Genomic DNA, 26,434 nt, shown 5'->3' with positions numbered 1-26,434 from the left:
TTACAGTGTTTAATTTATCATAGTATTAAAGGCAGCTACCATGAAAGCGCAAAAGGAAACCTCAAAATTCCTGCACAGTTACACAGAAAATATATGGAGAGAAATTAACTTTTTTTCAGGCAACGAACTGCAAAACAAGCTCTGATGTGCATTAACAAAGTGACCACATCTAAATATAATGTATATTATGCTACTTCAGGAAATCAAGGCACATCAGTTAACATTATCTGGTGCCTAGGTGAAAGTATTTTCACTCTTTCTTATCAGTTACATTTAGTTAAGTCAAAGCAATGTTTTCAGATATAAACTATTAAGTCGATAGTTGTACAAACAACTAACAGAGGCTTGTTCAGAATGATCTGGTTTTAAACATATGCATTGATTGTTAAAAAATATCAAAATTTAAAAGAAATAAACAGAACTTGAAAAAAAAAATCTCTTTTTAAAAATTAACTCCAAAGAGTTACCAAAAGGAAATAAAAAAAAACCCATGCACACTCAAGATAATATCTTTTCCAAATATAATATTTGTATCGACAAATAAAAAAAGTTCATTTTAAATATTCTGGGCCAGATCCCTGGCCCCAGCACAGTATAAATTGGCAAGCTTAGAACAAAGCAGCTGAGGAGACACAAGGCAGAGGAGACACAAAGCTTTATGCTAACCATTCCCCTTCAGCAAAGTGTGCAAGGCAGGGGCCAGTTGGGTCCGGTAAAGGACAGAAAGGAGATGCAAAATGTGCTTTGCTGATCCCTGGCCAAAGAATGATTCTTAAAGAAATTTCTATGGGAGACCAGTTCAATTATCTGCCAGCTGCAGAATCGAGGAAGGAGTAAAGATGGCTTAAACCACCCCCACAGTAGGCACAGCGTGAGGTTGGCTCATCTGAGGATTATCTATCTACAAGTTATACTCAGGAATCGTATTTTTTATTTTCTAAATGTTTAAACAATCCAGGTAAATTATTCTAAAGCACCTAAGTGACTTAGTAGCCCACATCCCACTAACTTTCAATGAGACTTAGGTGCCTAAGTGGCAAATTCTCTTTTCAACGTAGGACTTCGTCACTTTTCAAAATTTTACAGTATCTTCTTAGGTTAGCATGCTACAGTGAGCTTCACAGGGTGGATGCGCCTGTGCACACCCTGAGTCCAATGACTCCAAACAGGACTCAGTGCAGGGGGTCTTCCTCTCTGAAGCTCATTACAGGATTGGTGCCTGAGGAAGGAGATCATGTCCACCTGAAAAAGCCTGTTAATCTTTACCGCAAGCCACTAATTTTCAGTAGCATAGTTTAATCATTCTCAGATAAGATGATCAGGGCTAAAATTATGCTGTCAGTTGCACCAATGTAAACCAAGATGCCAATGTAGAGAGTATTGCCATAAATACATAATACACATTCCTGCCTTTCACCGGACGGTGCAAGGATGAACTGAGGGTTAAAGCTGTATTCTACACTACAATATTGAGGAAAGATACCACAGCAAATCAAATCATGACTAGGTTAAGAAAGCTGGTTCTGAGAGACAACTGGTGCTCTAGCATTTGTGGGGAGTGGGCAAAAGGGTGCTAAAGAGTCTAGATTGGCCAAAGGAATGTAGAAGGCTCTACCCCACCCCTTTTGTTTAGAACATTTTAGTTGGTGAAATCTTTGGCCTGGTTCCATTATTTTTGTGGATGTGCTGTGTTGAGGATTTGTGCCCCAGAGTATAACATTTGAAATACAATAAAAATACTAGTTTACCCATTGAAAACACTGGTAAGATCTCTGAATCAGGTAATTAAACTTTGATTACAAACATAGCTACATAAAAAATATGTATTATTTCATATGGAGTGCAAAACTGGAGAATTTTATAACGACAGAAAAAGACTTTCCTGAACTTAATCAGAAAATAATCAAATGAACCGCATACACAAATACAGAAAGGAAACAAAAAAAGGGACAACTGAGGCACCTGACTCTAAGGGGCCATTCAAACAAATAGGGATTGCTGTGTGGCTGGGATATCTTGGCCATGCCCATTTCTCTCTGCAAAGCCTGCAGCACAAGCCTCTGGTAGCATGTCAGGTGCACCATGACTAACATTAGAGCAGCAGGCACTTCAGTAACTAAGCTTTAAACACTTGGTGGGTCCCAATCCGCAATCCCCAACTTCCTTCAACACCATGTTCCTCTAGAGCCCTAGACATCCTGTCTCTGTACCCTCTCCTCCCAACTACCAGGTAATCTTCCTGTTGACGACCCATCACTCATATAAGCAGGAGGAAAAGAGCAGCAACAAAATCACCTGTAGCAAATTCACCACACTGTAAACAATGGTTTTTTATTAAGTACCCTTTTAGAGATCAGGATGAGACCTACATGTGGGGCACATGATCCCACATCGGCCTACTGTAGTTTTCTTACACCTTCCCCTAGACCATATGTGCTGCACTAGCATAAGATGGGGCTTGCACAGCTGCTACTTTAAGGGGTGGCATTTGTTTTACTACCCTGATGTAGTTATACTGGTGTAAATATCCCTAATCTAGACACACCCTATGTACTATCACCAAGTGTCCTTTGAGGATCCTCTAAACATCCTTTGTATTAAAAACATACCAACACAAACTTCTCAAACAAATTTCACACTCCAAGAACCAGCCTTCTAAGAACGAGCACCAGAGCAAAGGGAGAAAGGAAGGAAAAAGATTTCTAGCCTGAATCACTACCCAATCTTGCCCAAAAAACATGAACTAGGGCCCCAGGTACTACACTGTTGCTACAAAATAGCCTAGGATATGAGGGCTATTTTATAGAAACAGTCTAGTATCTGAGGCCCTCGTTCATGTTTCTTGAGCAAGATTAGGAAGCCACATTGTCTTCAGTACCTGAAAAATAATGTCTAGTTCTATTGATTAAACAAGCATGTGAAAAGCAAAACTTCATTTGACCTCTAGGTAAATGTACTTTATAAAATAAGTAATATTTGCAGTGATACAAATAAACATACCAACATCAGATGTATTTAAAAATACAGCTGGACAAACCTCTTACTAGATGTATTAATTATTAACTATGTTCAAAGTAAAATACTCTATTGGGTACACTATACAAGTTCATGCTGCATCAGCTGCCTAATTATTGCTGGTCAGTGCAACGAAAAGAAATGTATTTTTAAGTCCTACTGTCATATAATTCAATGCAAAGCCAAGACATTTTTCTTTGAGACACTTACCTTCACTATAACAGTTTGATCAGAGACACTATTCATCATCTCATTGATGGACTTAAATAGCTGCAGCAAGGATTCCATGAAGTCTGCTTCTCCTTTGTTTTCATAAAGTCTGAGAAACAAATAATTACTTGTGTAATATAAGCACAAACCACAAGGGAAAAAATAACCTGGAAATATCATATAAAATATTGGAAACTGTTTCCAAAGCAGTCACTTTTTGTTCAAAGGACAATGCCTTGCATTACACATCACACTAGAAAAATAGGGCGGTTTTTAAATTCCAAAAGTTTTATCAATCAAGCTGGAGTGTTTTTCCACAGAATGGAAACAAAGAGAGACCAGGCTGAGCTAACCAGAAGGAAGTTCATTCAAATCACAGACTAAAATGGATTATTCCTATTTTAAAGCTTTCCCTGTACATCATCAAATAGGTGGAGATTTAACACTGCATCCTAAGTCATTGAGATACTACCAATCCCTCTCATCATCATCACCCAACTCCACATAGTTGCAAAATAATGGGCTAGATTCACTCCTTTGCTCAGCACTGGAGCAAGCAAGCAAGGGGATGGAAAGAGCATGCCAGGAAGCCAGTTCTAGCTCCCTGATTCTCAGGACCAGAACCAACCTAACTTACATGTGTTGTTAGTCATCTTTTAAATTCTGCCATTGTCTTAAGGTCCTTAATAGACCCGATGACAGGAGAATTGCTGTGGCAACCCCCTTTCCACCACCAGGAACCCCTTACATGGGAAGAGAGGAGTGTTGTAGTAATTTGGATGGAATATATAGCTAAAGGTGTTAACATAACTCAGTTACTGTCTAAAATTGAACAGTGTTAAACAAGATTTGGTATACATAGAATTTAGCCTGCTTAGCGCTATAGCAAACACACCATCAAAGATCCTTTAAACTTTTTATTAAAGATAAAGAAAAGAAAGAAAAACAGTTAAAATATTTGATATGTGAAGTATTAAATAAAGCATTTATTTTAACAACATTCCTCATTACTTTATGTTTTAGCAGGAGAGAGTTTTTCAAAGGAAAACCCCCTTGTCTGACTGTGTTTTAGATCATATTAAAAATGGTAGTAATTGGGGTGGGGGTTTTTTGTTTTGTTTTGTTTTGTTTTGGGGGGGGGGGAGGGGAGAGAGAGGAGAGGGAGAGTTAGCCAAGATGGGCTGAAGATGTTGTACTGCTTTTAAAAGTTTGATTTATTTTATTTTAGGTGGTGTTTGGGATTCAGCCAGAGCTGATAGATGTAGCAAAGTTATATGGGTCTTGCTTTTTTTTGGTTTGGCCCAGTTTGGTCAGGATATTTTTCAGGATTAGGAAAAAGATCGGGGGGGGGGGGGGGGGGGGGGGGCCCCCCTCAGGAGATAGTGTGAATGGCAGCAATGATGGTGAAGCTCCAATAGCCCCTATCTGTTTTTATAAAATTTTTTTAAAGGACTTAAAGAGAAAGTGATGGGTGAATAGTCTATTCCTTTATTATTTTGTCTATTAATTAGGCTTAATATTGGAAATTAATTTTGGTTTATTAATTTTTGGGGTTACTTTTTTTTTTCTTTTTACTCAGCATGATTTTAATACAGTTTTGAGTTATATTAGTAGGCTTTTGGGGTTTGGACTAATTCAGGTTTTTCATTTTGATATCGTTGTTTTTATTAACATTTTTATTACAGATTATTGTGACAGTTTATGAACTTCCAAGTACGGTTTACAGTTGAATATATAATTAGGGTAAATATGCAGGCTTAATTATTGCAACAGAACTAAGGCACAGGGGCCATGCTTCAGAGCAGCTACACCAGCAGAGTTTTCCCCCAATGCCAGGGGATCTCTGTTGGGTGCATGAGGCCAGATCACAACTTGTGGACTCAAAGACTCATAGACTTTAAAGTCAGAAGGGACTAATATGATCATTTAGTCTAACCTCCTGCACAACGCAGGCCACAGAACCTCACCCACCCACTTCTATAATAGACCCCTGGCCTATGACTGAGTTATTAAAGTCCTCAAATAATGATTTAAAGACTTTAAGGTACAGAGAATCCACCAGCAAGTGAGCCTTGCCCCATGCTACAGAGGAAGGCTAAAAACCCCCAGAGCCTTTGCCAATCTGCCCTGGGGGGAAATTCCTTCTCCCAACCCCAAATATGGCAATCAGTTAAACCCTGAGTATGTGGGCAAGACTCACAAGCCAGACACCCAAGAAAGAATTCTCTGTAGTAACTCAGAACCCACCCCATCTAACATCCTATCACAGGCCATTGGCATGTTTACCACAACTGCTTTGTGCCACCTCAGTGATGTAATGATGCAACTCAGCAAGAGAATTTGGTCCAATCTCTAAATATGGCAAAAACGTGACTGATAATTCCTGAACCTATTTTCTATTTTAAATGTAACAGGGACTTTGCCTAGAATGTAGGGGGAAGGGTGAAATGAGGAATGCTTCTTACTGCGTCTAACCAGAGGTCAGCACCATTACCATGAACAAATTTCCTGTGGAAACTTAAAACGTATCATTTGTTCTTTAGTTCATACTTAGCAGGAATGCAGTCAATAGACTTCTGAGAGCTTCAGTTAAAGAAAGTACACCTAGATGGGTTTAACATATGGGAAATCATAGTTAAGAAGGTGGACGGTACATATAGGAGACAGTGAGACAGAAGGTCAGTGAACCACAACATCCTGGTCAAGTCTAAATTGTGGTATGTATAGCAATGGGTGTGGGAAGCACCAGGAAATTTCCCTGGCACTGTAAACTCAGTTTTTGATTGCCTATGGGCCTATTTGAGAAATTTTGTCTCTGGCCTCTTTCTCCATCTCGCCACATTCTATTTACACCAGGTGCTGCAGTGCCCCTTTATCATATGTCAACATGACCCGTCACAGCAGCTATCAATATTTGTGCACTTCCCTTCTATTTTCCTCTACTTTACACACTGATTAAGCTAAGTCAGAAGGGAGACTTCTAAGTTCAGCATATGGTTCTGCTTTTCTAGGGCAATGGAAGCATTATAGGTTAGGCATTTTACATATTCACAGCTGATTTCTTCATACTTGAAAAGATCACAAGATTTATTTAGAACTCACTATGGATCATCAATATTACAAATTTCAAATGAGGAATAGGGACATAATTTCTAAAAGTGGTGTATGAAAAGGATGAGGATGTTGTTGCTACTTTATGCTAAAAAAATAATGTATATTATTTCTAGCACAAAATGCATATTCCTTGGGAGCCATAAATACAAAAAAAAATTAAAGCAATTAAGTAACATACTAGGGGAAAATGGAAAAAAAAGTAATTAAACTGTATTATTTTGCTACGAGACCTTTGCTTTTCAACTTTCCTAAAATTGTAGGTCATGCAGCACAACTTAGTTTATTCCTAAAATGTAATTTTAATAAGACACTGCAATGTTCCCCTGAACAATTTACAGTTGATGTTACTACTAAATAAAAGCAACCGTAAAGCTTGACAGACAGTATCCATCAAGACATCTTACAGATACATGAAGCTGGTTAAGACAAGAAATATAAATCTTTGTGCTTCGGTAACTCCCAGCACCTGCAACTCCCAATGACTTTAGCTGGATCAGGGCCTATACATTTATCTGAGATTGCAGCCTGCTTATCATATGAAACGTGTGTGTGTTTGTTGTACAGTACCAAACACAATCAGCATGTTCACTAAGAACATATTTGATTTATTAAAAAGTTATAATTTGTAAATACAATGCCTTTTTTAAAAGCTTTCTCTTTAGAACAGAGGCTACTAGCTTGTTAAGTGTTTCACACAAACAGTAGCACTGAGACCATTTCTTTTAAGGAAAGCACACATTATGCCATAGTTTTAGTAGTTCTAAATAATCACCATATATGGGTTTCAGCTTTACAACAGAGAATCAATTGTTGTATCATTCCAGTTTAGTAGCTTTTCTGATTAAACCCTTATCATTCAGAGATGTGATTTCCCAGTGCTAGTGCAATTTGAATTAGTACTTAGCACCAGAAAATCCAACAGCAAACACCAAGGGATCATTTTTCTGTCAATCAAATCTGCAGTGTGAGATAATTATTTTTTTTCTTATAAAATGATTTGTAGGACCAGAAACAAAATAAGTGAGTCAGTACCTTATGAATCTCACAGCAAAAATATTATCGAAAGAAATTACATTGCTTAATTTATAGAAAACTTGGTGACAACTTCAGAACGCTACATAAATCCCTGGTAATAATCTTGTTACATCCTATTGGAAATAGCAAAAGGGTTACATTAAGGATTAAATTAAGTCAAATACATGCTTATTTATAGGTTTGTATATTTGGTGTATGCAATTCCATGATAACTTTTAATTTGCTTGGAAAATGGTTATTTATATTTAGTTTTATTGGTGAATATTGACTTCAGACATGGCAACAAAGTTACCTCTGCAGGTAATAATCACAGCAAATTACACAAACTGGAAAACAGTCTGCCAGAGAGGCCCAGATTCTCCCCTCCCATATTAAAAGCCACAGAAGGAGTTTCTGCAAAGAAATCCCCACAAGGATTTTCTTATGGAGAAGCTCCACATCATTCTATTGGAGGAAGGAGAGAGAGAGAAGTGTTTGCTATCCCCTGCAGAAAAACCAGTCCCAAACCTCACAGATACCCTCAGTATCTGCAGGAGACCATGGTCATCCACAGTTACTATGGCCCACAATGACTCCCTCCTAACTCCTTTGGCCATGGTAGCTCATGGGAACCTCATGAGTAACAGGGGGTTCTCTGTGAAGATGCTAACTTTTTGTCATAACTTGCATTAGGCTTGAGGAGACATTTTGCATCCTCTCTTCCCTCCCTCCATGCCCTCCCCCTCTGTGCAGGACTTGGAATAACAAAGCCATCTGCAGGGTCCTGGGAAGGGAAAGGGACTGTTCTGCAGATGCCCCAGTGTTGCCTCAGAGTTGCAGATCATTATGATATCAAAGTGATTTAAAATAACCAATTTTAATCATGATTTAAAATCAACAAACAGGAAACCTTGATTTAAAACAAGGATTTTAACCTTGTGGTGTATTTGTACTTTTAAGTTATTTTCCTAAATAAAAGTTCATTCTCATTGGTTGGTATAATTTGGTACAACTTTTTACTAGCCAGGAGGATACACTACTTCTACACACATGTATTTAAGTAATTACAGAGCTTAAAATAAGTTTATTCAAATTCTTAATTTTTACACTTTTATTATGCTAGAAATGGTGAATGATGCAGTTCTTATTTACTAGATTAACTTTTTTCTCGTGATTTACTTATCAGGCTACATTTGGTTAGAAACTGGAATTCAGGTTAAAAGCACAGAAACAGAATTTTTTTTTATTAGTTAAATAAAACTACCTTAAATGTGCTAGATAAATGAGAAGAAAAGTTTATCAAAACTTGTTTTGTATTTAAAATTAACTAGCTTTTTAAACAAGTAAAGTATTATCTGTAGCTAGTCCTTCAAGATTTTAGAAATAGTAGATCTCATCTTCTCACACCTCATTTTTATTCCTAGATTGGAAGAGGAAATCAAGCTTTTCTACTTTTTCAGTTCCCAATCAGTCAATCTCTCACCTTTGAATGAACTAGTCATTGAACTGAAATGAAGAAATCTTTTTCTCTGCACTTGGAGAAAAAGCCACTACTATCACAGTGGCACTTCAAAAAACTCTTGTTCCAGGTGCTTAGTCTGTGACTTCCAGCAGTTCATTGATTTGACTTTCTTTAAAACTTCTGCAGTAAACATACTGCTGGAAAATTATTGTTTTTTGTTTTATTTAAATGATTTTAAAAGATTATAGTAAGTTTAGGCCTTAACAAAGGTTATCAATTTCAAATAAGTTTTTTTGAAACAATGTATTTTATTTTAAATTTTTAAAAAATCCATTTTTATGAGTTCATTGATTTTAAGCGATCCTCAACAATGTGGCCCACAGAAAAGTTTCCTTCTGCCTTTCTCCAACAGGTCGAATATCTTCCAAACAGTTACAGTAATCTGAGGTGAGGAACTAGCAAAAGTCAGCCCTGGACCAGTGATGGTTATTGAGATGCATCCTATTAGTAGCAAAGAGATTTTCACAGATTTCCAACGGCATGTACAGTATTTGTTTCGAGGTACTGGATCACAAAATCATGACACTATTATATATCACAACGCTACTTGCGATTATTGTTAGGTTTTCAAGATATATTAGATATAATGTTTTTCTACCCTCCTTCTGTATAGTTTGATTAAAAACTAAGGAAGTCTAGCCATGAGAATGAAAGGATTTAAATACCAATACATTTAAGATACTCAAAACATTTCTAAAATAGTGTTGATGAGATAACATATGCAGAAATCATAGTAATGTGGTATGATTTAAAAGTTTGACTGGAATTCTTTGGGGGTGACCAGCATAACTCATTGGTTTGCAACATTTAAGTAATATAGCCGTTCCAAACCCATGTTAATAAAATTGTTACACTTCACTACACATCAGGTATGCTAATTATAACAAGAGTAATTGCCACACTTAAGTTTGGCTTCCCACTCTAAATCTTCTGTTTTCAATCCCTTACAACATTCAGAAAATTATGAGCAACAATGGAAGTGTTTATGAGCCCTTACTAAACTGACGTATCACTCCCAATATGAGGTCCATGCTTAAATATACCCACATATATTCATAATTTACATTTGCCAGGCTTGGTGCAAGGCAGCTGGGAGAGAGGGATGCTGAACTCAACACCGGAATAGTTAGGGTTTGATAGCTGGAATAGGATTATTACAAGCTACAAAACCAGTAGCAGTGAGATCACAAAATAAACGGTAGCAATGTGTCCATAAAATCATCATACTTCACAAGATCTTAACACCTTAAATTTTATTCCTTCAGTCTAATAATGCCTAAGTTACCTTTTCTTATGCTTTGGGGACAAAAGCCAAATTTGTGCAGAGTAAACAAGTGCTTTAAGACGAAATAAATAATATTCCATTTACTCCACAGTACTTAACTTTTTAAACAGTCAGTGTCCTTATGAAAAATGCTTCGTTTTATACTAGTCTACTAGCAGGCACAATATTTACAGTAAATACAAAAAAGCAAGAAACTCATCACAAACGTCTCTAATATCAATTATAATTTAAAAAAAAAGAGAAAAATCATAGTTAGGAAAAGAAAAAATAGAAACCTTAGAGTTAGGTTTGTTTGTTTTTTGTTTTTTTTTTAATTGTTAATACTTACTGATTGAACAATATTCTGGACCGCACTATAAATTTGAAGATATATTCCAGAGCTTTCATAGCTTTAAAAAGTTGATCCGTTACACCAGGTTTCTCAGCATTATCCACATAAGTTCTTAAAACTTTGGTCAACTTTCTATTAGAAAACAAAACGCAGGTTACTTGTACTGTAACTATTAAGGATTTTGCCTTCTGAAGAATTTAAAAGAAAAATCTGCCACAGCTAGCGCAGATAACATTAAAGCATTTTATTATGTGAAAGTAAGGACTCTACATTCAATTCTTGTCCTTGCTAGTGATTAGCTGTGACTTTGGGGAATTCCCTTAATCTCTCTGTTGCACACTTTCCCTACCTACAAAATGAACACAGCATCATGTATTTCATAGGAGAATTGTGAGGCTTAATATTTATAAAGTTCTTTGAATCTTGAGATGTTCAGGTGAAAGGTGCTATGCAAGTACAAAGAATTATCATAAATATTTATGAATAGATTTCTAAATTTAATTAGAATATCTAAATCAATAGCACCTGATGGTTTGGACCTGCTATCCTTGTGTATGGCTTTCCTATGGAGCAGTGACAAAACAGATCCTATAAAACTTGCTCTTTTCAAAATTATATACAATACTAGTTGATATTAAAAAATGGCTTCATCTCCAACTTTGGGACTTTTTAAATTTTGTTTCTATGGACTAACAAAATTGCTACTTCTACAGCCTCACTTTTCCTGACTGGAAATCACTTTTTAAACTGGAACACAGACAATTCCCAGTTTTAAAATCACTATTTTACATACAATGCATTCAGTTTCTTTTAAACATGCTATGAGTGAAATTTTTAAAACGCTTAAAGTTTAGGACCAAATGTGCCCTCATATAACCCACTGAAGCTAATGGGTGTAACTGAGGACCTAATATTGTCTTTATTACTTAAGTGAACACATTTCAAACATTTTCTTCCTAAATAGTACATAAAGGTAAGTTTGCTACCAAACTCCATTCTGGGGAAGAGAAAGTTGCCAAGCAAAGACATCCATTACCGTTTTTGTATCCAACAAGAACAGTACGAAGCAGTGAATAGCAAAAGGAAGTTGAGGGGTTTTATTTTTGATTTGTGGGGTTTTGTTTTTGCTTAAAGATGACAAAGGTAGGCAGATAATAGAAGACAATCAAAAACCAATTTTACACTGTAAGCAAGATGGATTTTAAAATTTTAAATATTTATTATTCCTTGCACAAGTATAACTGGCAGTTGTCATGTTTTATTTATGACACTTTTCCCCATAAAAATGTTTGAAATAGTCAAATCATCAGCTCATTAATAAGGAAGAACTCTGGGCTTCATACCTCAGGATTTTCACCACAGTTACTATTAATTCAAATTTGAAAAAGGAAAGCAAGAATATCTCCTACTTGAACCCCCCCCCCCCAATTTCTTCACATTTAAAGGAAAACACCTATTTAAATTACACAAAAGGAAATGTGAATACCATCTGGGCATATTCTAAACAATAATTTTTTCATTAAAAATATTTTTAAAAAAACTTACGTGTAGGCTAAAGTAGCACTGAAATGTTTCTTAATGTAGGTTTCCAAGACAGGATTAAAATGCTGAAATTTTCTGTCAGCAATCAGTCCAATGATAAATACCTGTTAAAATTAGAATAATTATTTCATTAGCCACAAAATCTTTGAATTTCTATAATCTGCTAACCTGTTAAATCGTTTCAAATGAGCCACACTAGTAACATACAGAAAGAACGGTTCCTGATCTTCCTAACCATTCTTCTTCATGCTGCTCATGTCCATTCCACACTAGGTGTGTGTGCGCCACATGCACTGGTGCCAGAGACATTTCCCCTAGCAGTATCTGTAGGGCCAGCTCTAGCACCCTCTGGGGTCGCACATATGCACCAGTATATAGGGCACACTGTTCCCTCTTGCCGGAACTCTGACAGAAGGGAAGGAGGGTGGGTTGTGGAATGGGCATGAACAACATATCTGAAAGAACAATTACGAAACTCAGTAACCGTTCTTTCTTCTTTGAGTGCTTGCTCATGTCCATTCCATATTAAGTGAATCACCACCAGTGTTTCTAAAGGTGGGCTAAGAGATCACAGATGTGCTGCTTACAATACCACTCTGCCAAAACCCTCATCGTCTCAGGTCTGTTGAGTGACAGCATAACGGGATGCGAAGATAAGGACCGAAGACCAAGTCGCGGCTCTACAGATATCCTGTATTGGGACCTGAGCCAGGAAGACCAGTGCAGTCTCTTGGGCTCTTACACAGCAGGCCTTCAGCAAAGACGGAGCCATGACCCCTGCCTGCTCGTAGCAGGCTCGGATGCAGGCAGTGATCCAGGTTGATATCCTCTGAGATGATACCGGCAGACCCTTCATCCATTCAGCAATCACAATTAACAGCTGTGTGGATCTGCAGTCAGGTTTAGTCCTGTTCATGTAGAAAACCAGAGCTCACATGAAGTTGAGTGTATGGAGATGCCCTTCTTCACTGGAGTTGTGGGGCTTCAAAGAAAACAGGTAGGAAAATAGCCTGGTTGACATGGAATTGCATTATCACCTTTGGCAACAATGCCAGGAGAGTGTACAGCTGGACCTTGTCCTTGTAGAACACCGTGTAAGGGGGTTCAGGAGACAGGGCCTTGATCTCTGATACTCACTTTGCTGAAGTAATTGCCATCAAGAAAGCAAGCTTCCAAGTTAGGTGTAGAAAACAGTGAGACACCAAAACTCAAAAGGGGCCCAGTGAGTCCTGACTGAAGTCCCACTGAGGAATCAGGTCTCATACTGGTGGAAAGAGCCTCTCCAGGTCTTTGAAGAATCTGGCTGTCATTTCATGTGAACTGACCGATCTGCCCTGGATAGAAGGGTGAAAAGCCGATATGGCCACCAAGTGTACCTTAACTGAGAATAAGGTTAGACTTTATTGGTACAGGTGGAACAGATAATCCAAAAAGGCTTGAATAGATTATTTAGTCGGGGAGATATTCCGATCAGATACCCAGCAGCTTCCATTGGCTAGGTATGACACTCTGGTGGAGAGTTTCCTGATTCCCATCAGGACTTGCTGGACCTAGTGGAGCAGGCCTGTTCCTCCATATTTAGCCATGAAGCATCCATGCTGTCAAGTGTAGGGAGGCTAACAGTTGATAACTGTTGATAACAGGCTAACAGGGATGGGAAGGGCCAAGGGGGAGAGGAGTACTGATACATTCATCAACCTACAATAGGTCCCAGAAAATGAACGCTTAGCAAACTAAATAAGTTAACCCATATACACTAAGGAAAACCATTAGGTTGTAAGAGCTTGCCTAAGCAAGAGAACATTCCAGCACCATCATGGGCAGTAAGAAAAAACTGGGAGGGAAGGGGATCAGCGGCACCCTATATACCAGTGCATATGCATGCAACCCCAGGGGGCATGAGAGCGAGCCCTACAGATACCACTAGGGGAAAAGTCTCCAACACTGGTGCATGTGGCGCACAAGCACCTAATGTGGAATGGACATGAGCAAGCACTCGAAGAAACACATAGTCACAGACTGATCTTAGTTAAAAACAACAATCCTACTATTCCACTTTACCAACTTTCTGTTCCTAACTCAGAAATGGGTCTCCTTCTGCCCAACCACCACTTTTATGCTTTTACTAGTGTTTCAGTACAGCAGCTGGTCCACTATATGCTCTGCTATTTCTTCTATCCTTGACACTAACAGCACAGTGCCCCCCTTACACCTGTCTTCAATCACTGTGATGCAGTGTGTCAGAACCCTCAATCACTATAATGCAATGTATCAGAAACCTCCATCCCCTTTGAATTCAAGCCCTCCTGGAAGTTTTAAAAAAACACTCTAAATAAAGCAAATTTCAAAAGGTGTCATTTGCAGGTGGTAGGATGACAATTATTTATGAAAAGGACCATATGGTTTCTCTAATTATGTCTATAAATCAATAAAAATTTACATTTTAGCCAAACACCTATACACAAATAAGTCAACTTACCAAAGCATCAAACACCAGTGTGTCAAACGTTTCACTCTCTGAATTCTCCATCATTATGTTAAAAAGTGCATCCAGTGTATCTTGTAGGAACTGCAGATAAATATTCAGTCACTATATTTTACAGGAAATTTGGGATTAAATTTCCCAAATTGATATTTTTACATGTATCTACACACTAATTTTTATTTTTACATTATATAGGATATAAAAAGAGAGTTAGTTGGAAAACAGAACAAGAATTTTTTTCACGTTTTGTTATTCAGTGAATTTTTATAAAAATTAATATTTATAATATCAGAGCTGGTCAGAAAATCATAAGCCCCTCCCCTTCCTTCCTCCCTTCACTTATTATAACAATAAAGTGTTTCACGATTCAATCTTAACATATTGTTATTAAAAAGAATCATGCGGTTTTTGAGAAATAATAATGTATCATAGTACAAAAAAAACAAACAAGCAAGTCAGTCTCATGCCAAATAAATCAAGTAGTGTCAGATGCTTCGAAATTATCTTGATATTAACAGACAAATACTACATAGCTATTTATGGCTGTATGAACACTCAGACCAACTGTCAACTAATAGCATACATGCAGGCATGGGAAATACCACACACAACCTTCTGCCTCCCCAATATCCCCCCCAAAACACCTACAGGCCTCTATCTCTGTAACTGAAGAAGAATCTTCACTAGACAGTTGGCAGGACACCCTGATCTGTGCAACATGAAAGTAAAAGCAGATTAGCAAAGGGGACTTGGTGTAAGCACAATGGCAAAAGTGCTTTATAACCATATAATTTAATATTCCTTCCTACCATGAGCTAAAAGTACATATATGGGTTGGAGTTCTTCGGGTTGCACGATGCATTTAGTTTTCACCTGCTAATAATTCTATGTCTGGGCAATTTGTGTTACTAGATGGACAGAAAACCACATCAGCTCCTCCCAAGCAGATTAACATATGAATGGGTCACTGCTCAGATTTAGATTTTGGGGGGAAATGTAGTTTTATGTAGCAAATGCCTTTTGTCTCAGCTGAAAGAGGTAGGCAATCTTCTTCTGTAGCAGAACTCCAGTTTAGGTGTGGTATAAGCTGTTTGTCTTGTCAAGAGATTTTTATGGGGGGGGGGGGGGGGGGGAGAAGAAGAGAAGAGAAGCAGCTTCCTGCAGCCAGAACAATAGAGTAGAGTCTTTTGGGATTCAATCTGTCACAACAATGAATATATGTAAGGGCTTGTGCGACCACATTCAGGCTGCTTCTCAGGCTATTTAGCAGACTTAACAATGCTCAACAACAGACTCAATGTTAATGCTCACAAACTAATATTTAGTAACCCACTGTAATCCCCTTTTGCCCACCAATTTCCATCTGAACAACGGATCTGCAGCCACAGTATGATGCTACTAAGATCTGGAGGCAACAACAGAGAGGAGGAAGAACATGCAACATCATTGCCTTGGGGCAGAAATCAGCTTTTGACTGCACTTTTTGTTTTTTTAGCAAATGTGTGTCTTGCAGTCATAATCATTTAATTAGGGGAAATAATCTGACAGTTCACATTGGTATGTATGTAAACATTCACTTTTCAATGGGAGAGAGTAAAGTTTTCTTGATCACATGATGGTTGATAACATTGCTAAACTCCATTAAAAAGAAAACAGATGAAAAGATTGTGCCATGACTAATGTTTTTGCACATTTGGGCATCACACACGTTTGCAGAACTTATGTTGTATGAGCAGTTTTGAACACATGCAACGAGGACTTCCAGTGATGGCTGGAAAAATTCCAGGCTGTCCAGGCCATAGATGGGTAGGAGTACCAAAGCAAATGACTAATTGCATCCTGCTGCAGATTGTGGCAGGGCTTTTGGGACTAGCAGGAGGACACATTAATCAGGAAAGGATGTCATGAATAAGGACTACTGCTCTGTACTATTGTGTCCATAGATCATACATGGAGAACTCCATTACAATTAGATTCTCCACTGAAAGAAGATAACATTCATTCTACTAGTACTACTGATGTAGGACGAGAGTCAAACGTCTGACAAGTCTTTTATATGTTCACTATTGATGTGTGAACACCAGTACAGTGTGCAAAGCTATTTTGCTGGAAATTTATGAATCATTAATGATTTAGAAACAGAAAATTTCAATATTCTTGATCAAGTAAACATTAAAAACTATGTTATGAAAAAGTGGAAGTGATTTAAGGGAAAACAAATGAGGGGAACAAACCAGAAATGAATAATAAATATGCACTATTATACAGACCAAGTTACTACGAAATTTTTCTTACACTTTAGAAAAGGTAGGCAATGGTTAGGTAAATAAAGGTCTTTTAAACAAAGAACTAATAAAAAGGAGAAAAAGACCAGGATATCAAATAATGACTCTTCAGTTATGGGCACAAATTAAATTGGTGCATGTCCCTATTAATAATGGGAGCTTTTTTATGGACTTCAGTGAGGCCAAGATTTCACTTGAGCTGTCCACAAAAATGTATGCAGAGAGGTGGGGGAAGAGCAGTGTGGTGGGAGGAGAAAGGAAGGTTCACTCAAATATTGTTTTAAATTTTCAGTATCACGTTCAGTTATCTTTCTGTAATCACAGGACACTCAAGTAGTTGCCTGTTGTACACTTTCAGGTCATTTGGAGAACAGTGAAAATTACCAATGATACCAGTTGGCAGTGAGCATCAGCATTGAGCTATGGCTATCAAGTAATATAAACCAAAAATGTAGTAAATAAAGCCACTCTGTACAGTCCTATGTAAGAGGCTATTTTTCCCTTACTCAGTAAAGAACAATGGCTGTGGTCTCAGCTGTTCAAAGTTTCCTTAAGATGAAGCATCCATTAGTGCTTTTTTACTTGATTTGAATTTTAATTTGGTTAATAAAAGCATAAAGGCCCTTAAGGTTCATCTACTCCTGATATATTACTTCTACTGACATTATTGGATTCAATTTAGTACAATGTATTCAATGAAGTCTAAGCCTACTGTTTTCCACAAATAAAGCTGTCTTTATGTTGGTCTCTACAAATCACTTGGCCTTGGCAAATGTAAATTACTTGGTCCAGCTACATCTTCAGCAGGAAACATAATTAAAAAAATATTAGCACACCACTCACTGAAATGTGATACTTTCACTCCACAGTCAAACATAATAAAATACACTTAATATTTATTTACAGAATTGAATTTTTGCTGTGCATTTTATTACCTCTCAATGATTGAGGCACTCTCCGTCAGCAATAATTTCAAGATGTTTTGATTGTACTGTTTAAATAAAAATCCCCTTTGGCATTTAAATGTGCACATAAAAGCAAGTTTACTGCAGTATTCAAAATATCTATATTTTAAAAATCTGTGCATTACACATCTGTTTTTAATAGTAGTTCCTTACCTTACAGAGATGTTGTGGGGATAAATACATTAAAGATTGTGAGGCACTCGTATACTACAGTAATGGGAGCCAAGATAGAGGAACACAAAAATTAAAATATCAAATTCATTTTAAAAATTTAAGTTGATAATTACCTTAACCACTTCACCACCATCAACCTTCATCAGCTGCCTCAAATTCTGCTGCAGCAAGTTTGTGTTAGATCGCCATTTCAAAAGCCCCAAGAGATCCACTAGAAGTGAGAAAAACATTCAACTATTATGTGTTGCAGGAGTTATGCTCTTGTTCACATACCATGACTATATTCATAATAAATGAAAACTTCACTTCCAAGTTAGTCATTTTTATTGGCTGTTTACATATACTGTACTGTATATCTGCATTGCTGAAATCTAGTACCACTATATTCCTACTTTCAATTGCATTTATTCTGAGAATATCATCCATGGAAAAAAGAAATTCAAAATCAGTGGTAACTATGATGATACCTTGCACTATAACATACAAATACTATGCTTTCTATTATGAAAGCATTACCATTTTCAAAAAAGCAGATTACAATTGCTAATGGTACTTTTAGAAACAAGGCTGAGAAAGTGCTGGTTGCTCAGTATCAACACTTTTGTTCACAGTTGTTGTGTGTTTAGAATCAGATCTATAAAAGCCAAAGACCCATATTGAAATTAGACAGCAACCAACACCATGTCATCTTCATGCTCTAAGGATACCTGAAATTCTAAGACTATTCATGCATCTAAAGTTCTTGGAGCTCAGTAAATTGTCCTGAGAGCTTAGGAAGAAAGACTAGATGGCAAGGGATGTGATTTAATTAGGCCACAACTGTAGTAACAACTCATCGGGGAGCTATCCAGCAATAACTCATACAGCACAGATCAAGTTTTCTTCCTTAATCATCTCCACCAGTTTAAAGGCTGCCTTCAGGCCCTCACCCCTCCAATCCAGGTCCAGCCTGTCGCTGGGGCCTCACTACCCTACCCCTGTACAAGGGTTAAGGAGCTGGGAAAGGAGGCTGTCTCCTCATTGTGCCAGACATTAAGATCCCCAACCCCACTCCCCAGTTTCTTTATGGAATACACTTTCAACTCCAGTTTATCAGAAAACCAGACCCCATCTTTACAAGTGTTAGTGGGGATTCATATACTCTCCCCAGGGTAAACAAAGGCCAATGGCTTATCTTAACCCCACTAGCCAGCCTACCAATTTAAAGGACGGTTTCTTCCCCCCCCACCAAAACTCTATCCCACTCTCAATCCCAAGAGAAGGGAAAATCCTTAGAGGAGCCATACCCTTTTTTTCCCCACCTGTCCAGACATAGATCCCATGCCTTTGAACTGCAGGAGGTGCATTCTTCTTTGGCATTTAGAGTAAAAGAACAGCCTTAAAAATAGCTGAAGAGCTGGTCTAGCAATATATTTTGAGAATGAAGCAGGTGTGAAAGTTAGATATCCCATGGAAAAAAATCTTCTAACTAAAGTACATAATAAATGCATCAGTCTTTTAAACCATACGACAGTATGGCAATTTACTACATTAAAAATGGTACCTCTAGGTAGTATTTCTCCACAGGACAAGGTCAAGCTCTTATTGGACAGGATTTTGTTTACAGAACACTTGAATAACCAATAGCAACACATGGAATAGCATAATTTTTGAGCATCAACACGTTTCAAGGCTTTTACCTTCTCCAAAGTGAATGCCACAACACTAATTTATAAATGTATCTCTTCATATAACAGTGAAAGAGACACAGGTTTGACTGAAACAGATTAAAGTGAGGGAGCAGGAGAGTAAGGGAGGGAAAAAAATTAAAATAATTCAGGAAGTGGAAACTAAAAAGGACTGCCCCCCTTCTTAAGAAATACTACTGTCCTACTTTGTAAGTGTAAAGTATTGCTAATTCAACTGGCAATAAAATATAACAAGAACAAAAAAATACCAACCAAGAATGGGGTATTGGGGGCTTACTTTAGCCACTTTAATATTTTTTCAGAATAGACAAGTTTTATCCAATTAGGTGAGATCTACCAAGCACACCTTCTAAATATTAAGGAAGAACTACTATTCAAGAAGAAAAGTGAGAAGATTTTTAAAGCAAACTGCATCTGCAAAGCATGATGTGTCTGTCTACTATATACAGCATGTATAGAAATCACAAAACATCTTTGCAGATATGTTCTATGTAAAGTATTACCTCTCATCCTAGGAATGGAGCTGCTTCTCATAGAAGCAGCTGTGATTATCTTGGACTAGTCCTCCCTCTGAGCAGCACACAGAAACCCAAAAATTCTTACGTTTGATTCAAACACAATTTCATTGCCCTTTCAATACCTAAGATATAGACATCTCTTGGTCTTGTTGAAAGTAGAAGGCATAATCAGTGATGGACAATCTCCTGATTTCAGTGAAAAATCACTGCAGAGCTCTGTACAGAGGAAGACAGAACAACTCTGTCCTTAAAAAATGGAAGTCTGTAAAACTGAGGCTGAAATCTCAGAATCCAGCAACTACATTTTAATCCTTAAGCTTTTGTTTCCAGTAGCAATTTTATGTATTTTTCACAGGCTCAAACAAAGGGTTGCATAAAGTCTGCAACACTAAATTTGTTAACCATCTCCTTAAAGAAAGGCTTCATTCTATCTTACCATCAAAAGAAAGGTCTGAATGAGGGTGCTGACCAATGGACTATTTTTGAATGGTTCCCCACACCACCCCCAAAACAGAGTTCTTAAACATCAAAGAATTAATGACAAAGACTTCATCAAAACCTTGCTGGGAAAAAACAAAAAACAGGATTCCAGTAAAGCGGGGTATGGCTCCTTTAAGCGTTATTTTTATTCTGGTAGTATCCACAGGTCCCAATCAGGACTGAGGTACAATTGTATTAGAAGCTGCACAAACACATAATAGACAGCAGTCCCTACACCAAAGACCTTAGAGTATAAAAATGAATTTAATGATCCCCCTCCTAACACCAACATAATATCTTTTCTAACCTGTGAGATCTTATCAACATTATCTGAAATATCCACATATTGGACATACTGTTATATATGTCAGGCTATAGTCTCAAGAGCTAGGAGAAGTGTAGTACCCAAAGACAAAAGTAGCTTGGGAACATGGAGCAACAGGATCCTTATTGCTATAATCAGTTGGTTCAGAGTTGCAAACCAAGTCCTTGGCCACACCACAAAAATGATATTCATCTTCTTTACCATCCTGTGAAGATGCAGAAGAGGCAGAGAATGTGTATTTGGGACAATAGTATCAAGATTCATCTGGTTGACAAGCTGCTTTAGAAAATGGAGCACCTGAAAGGAAACTTAGGAACTTAGGTAGATTCAAAATGGATGCACAAGAATTTGGAACACTGCTGAAGAGGAAGTCCTTGCAAGGAAAATATATTTGATCATTTTGAACCCCCCCCCCCCAAAGTCAAGCAGCCAGTCACACTTTTCAGTAATTAAAGTTACTTAAATTAGTAGGTTATAGAACAACAAAATGAATTCAGTTAGCACAGTTAGATGGCCCTTGTTTATAAGCCATCTCCAACCTCACTTCCTTCTTCAGATTCAAATAGGTTCAGCATGCAACTCCCCCAAAAGATGGAAGACAATCAAGCATTCCGGCCCTTTTTCTCAGGAAATGCAAAAGATTAGAAATCTGGTCACTTTAACCCTAGATGTCTCTCTTAATTACAGGTTTTTTTAGACTTGTCAGGAGTAGAGGACAGATCCTCCAGGTAAATTCTGGCCAACAAACAGGTCTCAATGCTTTATCTTAACTGATTCTTATCTTGGAATAATTAGATTGGAATAAAGGAGAAGGAATCCTTTCCCCAAGAGATGGCCCCATTTTAGCATCCTAGAGATGTGCCTGCATCATAAGCTTGTCAGCTGTCTACACCAGATTAAGTTGAAGCGGATGAGACTTAGCCCTGGTCTACACTTATCAGGCAATTTGGCGGCAGATGACAGGAGTTACGCAAGCTGCGCAGAGTAGCTTGCATAATTCCTGTCGACTGCTGTGCTTCCCTTCTGCACGGCATCTTCACTGCACTGCGCCGATGGGAACCGCATTCTCATTGACACAGCATTACGCCACTTGAGGAAGTGGTTTTACTGCATCAATTTCTGGATCGACTTAGCAAGTCTTCACTGGCCGCTCAGTCGATCCAGAGAGGTTGATCTGACGGCGGCGACTCTGCCGCCGTCAGTGTAGACATACCTTAACAGCGTTAGAAACCTCAGAGACAAGTGCACACAAGGGCAAGAGAGGTAACGAGACTCAATGAGATTAGGTTTCATGACATCACAAATATCCTGCTATTTGCACTGGTCTCTCATGCTTGTACAAACGTTAACCAAGAAAAAAAAAAAAACCTAGTCAGAAAATGGTCATGTCCACTGAGAGTGCAAGTAAAATTCGTATTTTCAGTGACCAACATTTTCTATTTAGAGATAAAGATTAGATGTTAAGAATACACATTCAAGAGTTGATAGACAAACCATATCTGAGAGGCATTGTCCTTGAAGAAATGGAATTCCAAAAGAGCATGTTGTCTAACATGTGTACCAGAATAATTTAATATGCAATGTTGAATGTATTGCAGAAACAAAACCATACATATCATCATTAACTGACATATGGGAAGTATAGAAGCTGAATTTTGAAACTACTAAAAGAGCCATAAAACCATCTTTAACGTGCTGTAAAACAGCTAACAAAAGGAATACAGCAGAACATCAAAAAAAGGAGAAAATTAACCTTTAAGCTTAACATTATTGTCTAATTCACTAAAGGAAGCACTGCCAGGGATTTTATTACTCATAGTATGCTAAAGGGACGTTGCAGAGTTGAAATGTATTTAAAAAATAAGTTAAAAGCAGTGTCAGGAATTACAGCTACCCCTGAAACCCCAGCCAACTGTTGTAGTATTGCAATTATATTACCTATTATTTTAATGGTTTTCTATCACAATTGCTATTTGTGCAGATTATTCTTATGAGGGAAACGGTTAAACTCACTATACACAAAGGGCAGTCAAATGCACAAAGTAAGCAAATTGAAGAGATTTAGAAAAATAATTATAATTAAAAAATTAGAAAAATCACAGGCACTATTTTTAACAAGAATTGTTAAAACAATTTCAGACAGAAAAGTGATTTCTAAGTTGATTTCATCCCTTTAAAAACAGAACTCCTGTATCCAAATTAATAAAAGAATTAATAGAATATGTTATTCCTTGATATCAATATATCTTTTCTTTCAAATGTGTGTATGAATGAATATATAAGGATCTTACTGACATTGTCATAACATTACACAGGTCTTGTTTTTGACTATAAGTTACACAATGATCAGTAATATGAAATAAAGAATGACAGCATTAGTCACAGTACAAAGCTCATGTAAGTTATCTATTAAGCATTTATTATTGTTCTCTCAGGTCACTATATTTATCCTATGAAAGTCCTGTTAAACTTCTGAATACTATTAAAATTAATTAGTAAACAAGAAAAACTATAACAATACACATTATTAATCACAAATTAAAATAATGTATACAGTGGAGCAACCCTATATTGAATTCTATGAGCTATGTCTTATGAAACTAAAATTATTGTGTTGTCATTAGGATGTGATCATATATTTGGGTTGCAATTCAAAAATTATTTCAGAATTATTGCTAAGTATCTTCTTATGCCATAAAACTGGTTGACTGCAGTGAATCTGATGTGCTTTGAATATAAAACAACAGGTATGTGCTTCAGAGATGTCACAAGTACTGCAGTATAATTGTGAGGTGACTACGAAGTCATATCAGACCTGTGGGTTTTCTGCTTGGATAGAAAACTAAGTAATGAATATGTTTACTGGACAATCTTAATGATTGCTGGCAGTAACACATCACTCAGTATTGTATACTTTACACAATATATATATTTTAACCACTTACATATAATATTAGTGAAAGAGGTGTTCAGATCAGCACAATAATTCATGGTGGTAATTCCACTGAAAGTTCTGATTAACCTTTACCAATTAGATATTGAAGTATTCCAAAATATGATGTGTATGAACTGTCAGTTGAGTTAGCTATCTCAAAAGCACAGATGCAACCACATTTTTGAAAGAGAAAGGACAGAGAAATTACATACTTCAGAGGACTTGTGTTCTTCAGGCTACACCCCCTCCCTTAGGTTCCTTCTGGGCTCTGAAGTCTGGGCTCCCACCATACACCACTAAAGTAGCCCAAACCCTCCACATATTGTCAGAAGCCATTACTCTCAGCATAAAATGGACTCCCATTCCCACGCAGGCACCACATGAGCTCTCCTAGCCTTTTCCCAAACTCTCCTATTCCAGAATCTCTGACTTCCCCAAATCCCAATCCAGCCTCCAAGTACTACCTGATCCCTCTCCCCCTGGTGACCCTTGTAATGACTATCTCCTTTCCCAAGATGATTCCATATCCCCCAGATGACCTCCCCTACTCCATATCCTGAATCTTATCCACTAGTGTAGAAGTAGGGAAGGTACTTGATAACTCCATGGGAACACAGTGAAAACAAAAGAGGAGCTGGCTGGCAATGAGGGTCAGTTTCTCCAGTGACTATATCAGAGGCTGCCAAAGGAGCATGAAAAGCAAGGCTCATGTAAGCAGGTATGAGGCTGAGGGGTTTAGAGAAGATAACATGCTAATCACATCCCTGCCATTCCATGCCCTCTCCATAATCTCCAGCCATGGGGCACATTGTACAGAGAGAATGAGGCTTGGCAGCTTCCTCCTCCCTCCCACACCCTTCTACCCTTCCCGGCTCCAATCTCTGTGCCAGACATAAAAAGGGGGTAGAACTTCCCTGAGGTCACTTGTAGAGCACAGCTCATGCAATGGGAATCATAAGGCAGCCCAGTGGGCAACAAAACCATTCCATCACCCTCTTAACCATCTCTTCTGTTCATAGAAGCACTTTGAAGGGATACCATGAATGCGTTCCATCATCCTCTCCCACACACCTATTGTTTGCACCTATGCTAAAAACGGTAAAGTTTTAGAAAAAGCTTATGGTGCCCTGTTTTATCCCCAAGTAGCATCTGTGCTGGTAGCCAGAAGGACCTTGGCTTAAATGGGCATGGAAATATTTTCTTATCCCAAGAAAGTCCCTCCAGAGTAGCACTAAAGCACATAAGCAGAGCAATGTTTGGATGCTATACTGCCACTTCTCATACTGTACTTGCACTGTGTCTAGACAGGACTCCATTTGCCAGAGCTGTCAATCAAGACCCTTCACAAGCAATATAAAATTCACTTAAAAGAAAATAATAGTATATTCTCTCCCCCCTTATAAATGGGGGGAAGTTAAGGGAGCACGTGGTGTAGAGAGAAATTTCTTCTAACTCACCGTTCTGAGTCAGTTTTGTTGAACAAACCAGTGTAGAAATCTGGAAAGAATCTTTGCTGATGGTGCAGCTTCCAAGATTTTGCATGCTCTTCCCAGTTGTAGAGTATCCTTTTTCTTCCATTTCTATTTTAGTGGACGGCAAGCTTAAATACGTTGAGGAATCCTCCAATTTCTTGGCTTCTGCCTGCAAGATTTATTTTTAATCAAAATACAACATGAAAAATAATTAAAATAATAAAGAATTAAATGATATAGTGTATTCTCAAATAAAAATAAATATATTATCCTAAATCTCTATGTAGATATTTATCGTGGGCATAACTTAACATTTGTTCCAATTTTAGAGAAATTACAAGTTAAAGTTTGTTTAGGGCTTTTTTTTTTTTTAAACAGGTCTAGTACCTACATGATTTCGAGCAGGACTTTGAAATTTCACATGGCCAAAGACATGCTTTTTGCTCTCCCATGAAAATCTATCTATATACAGCCAAGTTAAAAGCCCAACAAAATCACCATTTCTACATGCACAGTACAACTTGTTCAAGGCTTGTCCCTCAATTCTCTGAATATCTCTATTGTAAAGTATGTGCTACCAGGCCCTGCTGAGTTATCAGGGCATCATTCTGAAGGAGCCATACAGAAATGAATCTCCATTGCCTCCCATCCCCTTCACATTTCCAGTATTTGACTTGCTAACAATGTTCTTTTAATGTAGGTTTTTTGCATGTAATCATAACCAGACACATGTGTAATAGATTCAATGAAGATAAGTGAAGCTTTCACAGTAACCAAATCTGTGCAAGGACTGAAGCAAGTATCTTTAAAATTATACCTTGTACACGATAAGATCATGCTCTCCATCTCTTAAAGTTGTTCCATCATATCTCATCAGCTTTACAAATGCTAAAGCAAATATCTTCTCTGACTTATCTTTGGCTGTTTAAAACAAAAAACAAAAAAACCCAGACATATAGCATAGTTTAAGTAATTGATATTAGCAGAGACACTCCTCCAGTATCTCAAGGAAAGATAATTTAGAAATGGTTTGACAGTGACAAGGATTCCCATCTGCAGGAAAAGGGCTAAGAA

At 37.6% G+C, this 26,434-nt stretch overlaps 1 protein-coding gene across 4 annotated transcripts in view; it reads right to left on the bottom strand.

Annotated features, from left to right (window-relative positions):
* DOCK1 (dedicator of cytokinesis 1) overlaps positions 1-26,434 on the bottom strand; it is a 525,973-nt gene that overhangs the window by 407,415 nt on the left and 92,124 nt on the right. For all 4 annotated transcript variants that reach the window (XM_067533435.1, XM_067533436.1, XM_067533437.1 and 1 more), the window contains exons 17-23: positions 26,178-26,281; positions 25,346-25,529; positions 18,056-18,153; positions 14,513-14,602; positions 12,037-12,137; positions 10,489-10,623; positions 3,226-3,334 (exon numbers count right to left, since the gene is read on the bottom strand). In XM_067533435.1, coding sequence (XP_067389536.1) covers positions 3,226-3,334; positions 10,489-10,623; positions 12,037-12,137; positions 14,513-14,602; positions 18,056-18,153; positions 25,346-25,529; positions 26,178-26,281 — 821 coding nt within the window. The remainder of the gene's footprint in view (positions 1-3,225; positions 3,335-10,488; positions 10,624-12,036; positions 12,138-14,512; positions 14,603-18,055; positions 18,154-25,345; positions 25,530-26,177; positions 26,282-26,434) is intronic.

Source organism: Emydura macquarii, unplaced genomic scaffold, assembly GCF_026122565.2.
Source record: "Emydura macquarii macquarii isolate MOO-44397 ecotype Brisbane River unplaced genomic scaffold, CSIRO-AGI_Emac_v2 contig_3343, whole genome shotgun sequence".
NCBI lineage: Eukaryota > Metazoa > Chordata > Testudines > Chelidae > Emydura > Emydura macquarii.
The sequence above is the reverse complement of the archived record's forward strand: the minus strand, read 5'-3'. Positions and strand labels throughout refer to the sequence as shown.